Source organism: Merops nubicus, unplaced genomic scaffold (assembly GCF_000691845.1).
Source record: "Merops nubicus isolate BGI_N331 unplaced genomic scaffold, ASM69184v1 scaffold10835, whole genome shotgun sequence".
NCBI classification, from domain to species: domain Eukaryota; kingdom Metazoa; phylum Chordata; class Aves; order Coraciiformes; family Meropidae; genus Merops; species Merops nubicus.
The window spans coordinates 1-9,727 of record NW_008610260.1 but is presented as its reverse complement, the minus strand read 5'-3'; the positions used below and the strand labels follow the sequence as shown (position 1 = coordinate 9,727).

The 9,727-nt window shown below is 41.1% G+C and overlaps 1 protein-coding gene across 1 annotated transcript in view; it reads left to right on the top strand.

Moving 5' to 3' along the window:
* The window catches only part of DAW1 (dynein assembly factor with WDR repeat domains 1), a gene marked incomplete at its 3' end in the record, with an annotated part of 14,978 nt that extends 9,109 nt beyond the window's left edge, over positions 1-5,869 (top strand). Inside the window, 6 exon segments of the mRNA XM_008940852.1 lie at positions 4-72; positions 1,960-2,062; positions 2,402-2,516; positions 3,080-3,156; positions 5,027-5,189; positions 5,847-5,869. Of these exon segments, the coding sequence (XP_008939100.1) occupies positions 4-72; positions 1,960-2,062; positions 2,402-2,516; positions 3,080-3,156; positions 5,027-5,189; positions 5,847-5,869 (550 nt within the window).
* Between the last annotated feature and the right edge of the window lie 3,858 nt (positions 5,870-9,727).

Genomic DNA, 9,727 nt, shown 5'->3' with positions numbered 1-9,727 from the left:
CAGGACTGGAGACAGGATTATCACCGGCTCCTTCGACCACACCGTTGTGGTCTGGGATGTTGGCACGGGCAGGTACTGCAGGACTAACATTATGTTAGGTTGCATGTTTTGATGGCAAATGATAGAGACAATGCTAAGCTACGAATTACAGACCTTGTCTTTCTGCTTCATTTAGAGCATGCCTTTGTCCTACCACCTTATCGTCCTATTCCCTTTATTCTTCTGAAAACGAATGCTATGTGTGAAATCCTCTTGTATAAGTTTGGTTTTTGTTTCTTTTACATTTCCATCTAATGAGCACTGAGGAGGTAACAGAATGGACAAATCCTGTGTTTGTTGCTGATGAATTCTCCAAACGAAAATATTTTTTTAACATGGAAACTCACACTTTGGAAGTTGTCTGGAATTTCTAGCTGGGACAGATTGTTTAAGTAGAAAGAAAGTATATTTTATGTCATAGGAAATTAGTCTGCTCTTGTCATCTTAAAGACTCTAGAGGGTCTGTTTTCCTTCTCACAGGGCCTTATGTCAGTATAAATTTATAAAGAGAATAAAATTTGGTACCTCTCACTGCAGAAAACAAAATGCTGTGACTGTGATGCCAAGAAATAATAACATAGTAGTTAAATATGAACTTCTTATATTATCCTGACAAATCCATTTGTTTTTTCAACTGGAGATTCTGTATAAGTAGAATAATAAAATGATTGCCCTGATTACTGGCAAAGTAATTTATGAAGATAACAATTCTGTAATGCTTTCAGAGGTCATATCTTTTTTCTTTTTTTGTGAGAGTAAGGAGAATGCCTCTGAAATTTTTCTGTAAAAGGAAAGTGTGCATATGGTGACATCTTTCTAATTGTGCGTCTGCTAGATAGTGGTTTCTGTGAGATGTTCCACACCTTACTATTTATTCTGCTTATTGTCTGGATATTTGCATTGAAGCTTAAAGCCTGGACTGCCTCTTCAAAATCTGGAAATGAAAGCTTTTACATTTTAAATTAAAAACTTTTTATTTATTAGGTATTTTAGGTATTAGGTATTGCAATAACAGCAGTATTAATGGTTAAATAATATGTTCACAAAATTAAGAAGTTTTCCACTGTTATTCTCTGCTTGTTGATTTTTGATTTTACTGTAAAATGATCTACACAATTGCAACAGAACAGGGCTCACATTGTTAGAAGGTAAAAGGAGTAGTTCTCTAAAATGACATGAGTATAATCAAGTTTTTGTTATCATAAACAAATAGACTATTCAATTACTTAGGAGATTTGCTTTGCCATTCATTTAGCATATATATTAATTTAGCTACCCTTATGCCTTGTGCAATGAATAAAATTTCAGTCAGACTGAGTTGTTTTTCTCATCGTTAGTGTATCCATTAGTCAAAGCAGTTTTCTATTAATGGTACAGTGATATTAGTATTGTGATAACCTAATTTACTAATACTTTAATATATATCTCTCCTTTAATCTTTTTTTAGGGATCATTGCCTTATAAGCCATTAATTCATTGGAAGCAATAATAGCTAATTGTGCCCTCTCTGTTCAGCTAAAGCTGAAGAATTTAATGGAACTATTGCCAGTCTTATGCAGCAAGAAGTTTAGGATTAATGAGGATTAGAAATCATATTTCAGTTTGGCTGTCATTTGCCTGTTACTGGGGAACAAGCTCACATTAAGTGCCTAATTAAGGTTCATTTGATCTTCAGTGGATTTTATAAAAAGTTTAGATTAGATGGAGTTTTAAAGATGTACTGTTTGCAGTTTGTTGAAGTTGGGTAATGAGAGAGTAATGTGGAAAAACTTGCTGTAAAGAAAAACTTACCACTCCATTTAATTGCTTTGATGGATAAAATGGTGAAGACACCTTAGCTATACCATTTTATGAACTTATTAAAAATTTATATGCATATATAAAAATCCACATTGAAAATGTCAATTCTCTTTTTTGTAGTATGTTCCATACTTTAATAGGTCACCGAGGAGAGATTAGCAGTGCCCAGTTCAACTGGGACTGTTCTCTCATTGTCACTGGATCAATGGACAAAACGTGCATGGTAAGACAGTTGAGCGTGTACTGATACAGCCACTGGATATATAAAGATGTATCTTTTCTGAATGGAAGAGTATTATTTCAAACTAGTGCATGTTATTCATTGAAGAATTTAGAACTAAATGCAAAGCATGTAAGCTTATTAATTTCAGTGAAGTCCAGTTAAATAACAGTGGATATTTTAAGGCTTGTTTAATCAATACAGTTTTTAATCTGTTTTGCATGTTAATACATTGTCAGACATCAGAAAGGGCCTATACGTGTTGCATTAAGGCTCAGTTACATATCTATCTATTGAATGAGTCAAAGTAAATAAAAAAATGACCCTTCTCTATCTATGCAGCTGTGGAATGCTGTGACAGGGGCACATATAGCAACTTTAACAGGTCACAGTGATGAAATACTGGATGTCTGCTTTGATTACGCAGGCCAGCGAGTTGCCACTGCCTCCGCCGATGGTGAGTGCAGTCAGGGCACTGCTGCGAGAACCAGCCTGGCAGCAGGAAACACCTTTGGCCTTTTCCTTTGCTTTTTGCTCTGTCTTGATTTGCACTGTCAGAAGGAGGATACCAGGCTGGGTGGGGTCACTATTTGGATCTGCTTTGCTGTAGCTGCTAAATAAAGCAACATTAAAAGTTTCCTGAAATGTCATAAATAGCTTGTTAAATATAATCAATAGCTTATTAAATAGAATGAATACCTGAAATATAATGAAAGCTTTCTGATGTATTGTACATGCGTTCTGAAATTGCAGACTTCAGCAGTCCTTGTTCTGTGTGAGCATTTATATATTCACATTCTAGAAGTTTTCCAGCTGGAACCATTAAGAATTCAGCCTTTTCCAAGTAGATGACAGATTCTTTTTGGCATACCTTGTCCTCAGGTTAAAGTGGGTTAAGATTGTCTTCTGTTTGATTTGAAAGCAAACCTGAGGATGAGGTCCTTGCAGCCTTACTGAAATGTTACTGAAATGCAGGCTTCGGCCTAAGAGTCACGTGTGGCTCCTTGTCTGCTACCACAGGATCAGCAAGAGTCTATGATGCGGAAACAAAACAGTGCATTGCAAAGCTGGAAGGGCATGGAGGTGAAATTTCAAAGGTAAGTTGTTTGTGGTTTGCAGCTTTTCTTCTATGAATACGTGTGACATCCAGTCCACCAGGTATTCCATGACACAGGAACACTGCTAAGGAATGTGGTGCTAAAAACATTAATATTTAAGATTGAGAGGTCTGGCTAAGAAGTTTTCTTTACTAAAAGAGCATTCCTTTTGACTGAAAGCTGTTGGTCAGTCATTGTTTCCAAGCCCCACTTCTAAGCTAAGACAATAATGGGTGTGCTACTCCTCTAGGCTCCACCAAGATCCATCTCCATATTGTCATGTTATTTACTATTTGATTCCTTAACATTGTGGCAGTTAGCTCCTGAAGAAATCCATCCCTCCCAGGGGTGGATAGCTGGCTTTGTTAACATGGAAATGTTTTTTTTTTCCTTTTTCTGAACCAGTATGTAGTCTGGGTCTCCACTCACTTGGCAGAGGGCAGGGGAGCAGGGAGGGAGGTGCTGTCCAAATGTTCTCTCACTATGGTCATAGTTGACAGAGCTTCCCTTTCTGACCTGTCCTCAGTTGTACTTGTGTTGCTATGCCCTTGGAGTCCCCGGGTTCTTTGACAGAATAAGCACAATTATTTTAGTCTCTTGATGCCACCTTAAGGCTATTGCCCCTGAGGCTTTTCCCATCACCCTTATTCCTTGCTTCTACCAAATCTGCTCCTATTTACTCCTTTTCATTTCTCTGCACACCCTATTTATGGAATGAAACAGAAAACAAACATATTTCTGTGGCAAAATACATGGACAGTCAGCCTTATTTTCAAACGTGCAGAAGGGACTTGGAAGTATAAACCCTGTTTCAAAAACCACTTGCTGGTGAAGGGTGTGCTCAGGTGCTTTGCTAGGAGTCTTGTCTGGCTCAGTTCTGAATGCCAAAGTTCAGTTCTAAACACATTTAATTACTTCCAAAATCGTACATACTTGTTATTTAACACTTGCAACTATTCTTTCAAGTAGTGAGTAGTTTTCACTGGCTTCCAGGCCTGCCTGACAAGTCTATGCTGCTTTTCTTTGATATATTTTGTAATTGCAATATTAATATTTTGAAACTAGGGTGTTTCTCATGTACGTTCATTGTATTGATTTGTCTCTTACAATCACTCTGCTGAGGGAACATTAAGTTCAGGAGGGTGAGTCTTTCCTTACTCAATGGAGTTCCTCACTGCAATATTCCACGCTGGGTGAGGGTGCTCTGAGGAGTGCAGTCTGACCAGGCACTGACATGTGGGTGGTCTGGGACTGCTGCTGCCGGGGTCCTGGTGCTGCTGTGGGTCCTCTGCTGGAAGGAGGAACCTGCTCAGCCAGGAGCATGGTGCCCAGTCAGCCTGTTCCTGAAGATGAGCTCTGTCACTGCTGTCGCCTGGGGAGCTGGCTACAGGGAAATCCCTTTTCTGGGCAACAGGCACTTCGCCCTCACTAATTAAGCAATTTTGCGTTGTATAGTAGAGTTGGTATATGAAGACACACTACAAAATTAGTTGCCTTCCAGTGGAAGTTTTGATATTACAGAAAGGTACGTTACTCAATGTGGAACTCCATAAAATACATATGAATTTTCCATTTGAATAATGATAACTTTTAAATAAAGTTGTTACAGTTACAGAATGGCTGTGATTTTGGGAGTTAACATTCCGAAGTCTTGATCCAGTTCTCAGGTCACAGCATTCAAAGCTCTGTACATATGCAAGGTTTTCAGCCACAGGAGTTTGCCAAGGTGACTAGTGGAATACTATCCTTAATTTTATCTGAGAAGTTGAATGCAAGAATTGCTGGTTTCTGCTTTCATCTTCTAATGCTTCTGTTTCTAGGCATATTGACTTGCTAAGGAATAGAACTCTTTTCTGTATTTTTTTTAAAGGTATGTTTCAACCCTAAAGGCAACCGTATACTAACAGCCAGCTCTGACAAGACAGCTCGGCTCTGGGATGCTGCTACTGGGCATTGCCTCCAGACACTGGAGGGTCACACCGACGAGCTGTTCTCCTGCGCGTTCAGCTACAAAGGCGATACAATCATCACGGGTAATGAATGTATTCAACTCTTTTTTTATCTTTTTTTTTGGGGAGCTATTTGAAATTTTGTTACAGAAAAAAAATAAGACTCTGAGAAGTTTCTTGGGGCCATATCCCAAATGCAGGTACCAGCAGTGACTTGAAATATAGTCAAGAAATGCCAGAAGCTCAGTTTCGAAGTGGGGCTTAAGTGAATATAGCCGTGAACAGATGTGTCTAAAGGTGTGGGTGTACCCTCCAGTCTCTGCTCTGGATATACACTGGCACCAGACCCTTCACTAAGCTACTTTCCCACAATGCACTGCAGGGAGGGAGGTCTGGGGGAGTAAAAAGCAAAACTTTTGAAACAGGAGCACACCTTTTTTGTCTTTGGCACTGAACTCTGTTCAGGTTTCCCTCCTTTGAGACAAAAAAGTCATGGCAGCAAGAAAAGATGCCAACAGAGTATTTGTGATTGCTTCGGTCTTTTGACTGAACTACCAAAATACAGGATGCACGATGATATTAACTCAGAATATTGCTGTAGGTCCTGCTACCTGTTGGTAGTCATGGACAGAATAATGTTTGTCTGGCTCCTCAGCATTCTGGGTGGATTGTTGATGTAGGTGTTAACAGAAATGGATAAATTGTGTGTGAATGATTCCTTCACACTGTGTTCATTCCTAGGGAGCAAGGATAACACCTGCAGAGTATGGCACTGACAGAAGAGAAGCAAGATCCAGTTTGGCATACGCCTGCTTTGTGAGTTTTCTAGGCAATAAACTCAGGCTCTCTGAGATATTTTACTTCACCCTCTTGGTTTACCTTTAGCTTTGCTTAAGTCGATTTTGATAGGTGTGACTTGGCTGATGTCTGTTAGATGTGGAATCACAGAATATTAGGAGTTGGAAGGGATCTTTGGAGACTGTCCAGTACCACCCCACTGGTCAAAGCTCTGTCAGCCAAGCAGGCTACCCAGGACAGACCTGAGTTTGAATATCTCCAAGGACTCCAAAGTTTCTCTGGGCAACCTACTTACTGTCTGGTCACTCTCACAGTAAAAAAAGGTGGTTTTTTTGTTTTCTTTTCCTGATGTTTAAATGGAATGTCTTCTTGCATTTCAGTTTTTGCATGTTGCCCCTTCCCTGGGTACCACCAAGAAGAGCTCTGTTATTTCAGTCACCTGAGATCTATCATGATTACTGTGAATCCAATAGGATGTCCCCATTTCTTTGTGTATGATTTTAAAATTGTTACCCTTTTAATAAAAAAACCAGAGCATTATAATACTCTCAGCTGTGAAAGGGGTGTTGTTATATACTTGCTCCAAGTACTTTCATATTAATTTTTTTGTTGTGTAATAAAGTATGGAGTTAAAAATGCAAGTTTTGCTACTTGTAATACAATGCCCCACTTGGTATTTCTGAAGAAGACCAGCAGCCATTTGTGGAGTGCATTGCTGTTAACTGCTGCATGTATGCTGGAGTTAAACTCCCCCTCACCCCCCTTTCATCCTTGCCCACATCTTCTTCCCTTTCATTCCCCTCCTTTCTGCTCAGCCCTCATTCTCCCCTGTTTACCTGAACTAAAAAAAAAATAATATGACTGGTGATTCCAACTCCAAATCCGGGCCCAAAGATTATGGCCAGCATGAAGAAACTACACACCAAATGTCTGGAGACAAGGATCATGACTGAAACTGAGGAGTGATGAGGAACTCCTGTGAGTTAGTTATTTAGCAGTGGGCTCTGGCCCAGGCTTGTGCCTCGCCAGCAGTCACCAAGAGGTTTCAGCTGTGCAGAGCTTGCTCAGGGCCCAGCAGAGCACCTGAGGAGACAGCAGCTCTGCAAGGGAGCGCTGGAGGAGCAGTGCCCTCTGGTTTCTCCTGGCAGCCTTGGGAGGAGGAAGAGAAGGCAGAGAGGTAGGATTGAACAAATTATGTGTGTTGACTGAGAGAAGAAAGAAAGGAAGTGTGCCTGAATGAGCTTGAGGTTATTTTGTTTATGTTGTGTATCTCTGGGTGGTTATGAATGTGACTTCTAAATGTTAAATTTAACAGGAAATTGCTGAGGTGTCCTGACTATTTCTAGTGCTTGCCAGTGTCCTTGTGTGTAAATGAAGTAACATAAGTGCCTGTCACCACTTGGCAGATCTCCTTGTTTTTTCCAGTAGCATCATGTGGGAGAGCTGAGGGGGTGCTGCAGGTCATTTAGAATTAAACCTCTATTGGTCAGCAGACTGGCTGATGGTAATGTTACTGTAATGCTTCTGGGGGCTCCTCTTGTCTTGTGCAAAGATGTGGGATATCAGAAGTCTGTCTCAATAGTGGGCAGAGCTGTTCTGTCCTGAGATAGTTTGCACTTGTACTTACAGGGGTGATGGTGGGGGGAAGGGGGCTTCTGGCCAGCAAAAAGAGAGGAAAATTAGTGGAATTAAATGTGTACAAATACTGCTACATAGTCAAAAGCTGAAATTTGTCTTGCTGTGTTACCATCACAAAGTAAAAAAAATTCTTTGGACTGTGATTAGAAAGCAGATTATTTTTTTTCCCCTTAATCTGTTAGGTTGGGTTATACTTTGTTGCCTTTTCCTTTATGATTTTTCTTTTATACTCTTGCTAGTGATTCAGTGAATCAAACATCTGTAGTGGCTTTTGACTTTGAGTTCTTGTCCTATTTTTAGGCAAAACTGTCAGTGTATTGAGGTTTCGTAGACTTAAGCATCAGACTGGGAGGCCATCTCGGCTCTATTTCTGACTCTCCATAGACTCACAAAGTGAGTAGAACTGCTTTTCAGGGTCATTTATCCAGATTTCCTGCTCAAATGTGAAATGTTTTCACAGCTGCTGTGATTCCTGCACTGCTGAAAGGTGTGCTGACCTGGCACCTCACAAGAACTTCAGTAGCACTCTAGGTACCATCATATGAATGCTTTGATGTTGATTTCTCTGCACTGTGGTTTACCTGTGTGTAGGTTGAATAAATTATATAGGATAGAAACATATTGTATAAGCATGTCATCCTGAAAGCATTCTGTGTCCCGTCGCAGCTTGATCCCTCTCTCTACCTCCACTTGCAATCAGAATAGCATGTTTGTCTGTGCTCCAACTCTGTTGTCTGGTGACTTCTTCATCTTCCAAAACTGCTGGGCTTCTGCATACCTTACATTCTCCAGGCTGCTACTTGAATCCCTAGGTGGCTGGAGTGGGTCGTGGCTTTGAACATTGTCCTGAAATGCTGGCAAACTGGAGTCACTGTGCCCTCGTTGGAAAGGATTACCCCAGGAGACCCCAAAGTGGGCGTTAGGAAGGATTGTCACCATGGAATTGGTTTGGCTGTATTGTCACTGTCCTTCAGACCTCTGCATCCTTCCAGTATGTACCTCTGTAAACAGGCAGGCTCGTTGTTCTGGGAAGGAGGCCTACAGCGTGTGCCATGGAGCTTCCCCAGGACAGTACATACGTTTTGTCCAGGACAAGGACGAGGATTTCCATGTAAGCGTACGACGTGTACCTTGACCCATGACGTGTGCTTTTTGTACCTCTTGAGATTCACATTCTTTTCTGGAGGGTGAGAATAATAATGCTCACACCCATGCACGTTTTAAAAGTGGCATTTTGTGAGATTTTGTTGGCTCCTCCCATGTGACCACTTGCATTTCCTGGGTAGTTAGTGAAAGGATATGAGATATATCCTGCTTGGCTGTATTTCCAGTTTGCCGCACTTGACTGTCTGCTTTTCAGCTGAAGCTGGTAGGAGGGCACAGTATCCATCAGCCAGACCTGTCTTCACCCCGAATTGTTTCAATTAGTGTGATAGTCCAGCTGTCCAGTTTAACTATCTGTCCTGCTAAATGGTACACAGCGGCAAGTGGCTTTCTGAGGGACTGTTCCTCGTGGTGAGTTCAAAAAACTAAAATAGTGGCACTATGAATTTGCTCTTAGTTGGCACACGCATAGGAATGGCTCTGCCTTAAATTACTGTGCTGAAATGTGGTAGGGTTAGCCTCGAAGCATTGTGGCACCCGAGCAAAGCCATAGCTTTGGTACTAGGGTGGGAAGACCTGGAGCTTGCTCTGGCTTGGTTTGGTCAGGGCCACAGATCAGATTTTTCATTTGGCACCCTTTGGTGTGGCAGGACCATTTGTCATTTGGGTGACAGGCAAATGTTATTTAATAGGTCAAAAAAACCCACAGCATGCTACTGAACGTTTTAGGAAGGCAAAGAGGACGCACATTAAAACATAAATTTATTTATCAATCAGTCGCGACATTGAAGAACTATACAGAGAAACTGCATCACACTGTTACAACTCTGTCATGATATTTGTGCTTTGTAGGATAAGTAAACATTTATTCTATCACAGCAAAAAATTGTATACTGACAGCTAACCATATCTGGTTTAAAAATAAATACACTTTCCCATGTATTAACTCAAACAAAGCACTTTCAGTCCATCACACCCGGTGCTTTCACTACCTTTCGGCCTCAGAAGCACTGAGCACCCAGGGGTGCCCTCGTGTCGGTGGGAGCCCTGGGGCCGCGCGGCCCCGTGGGGCGCGTGCAGCA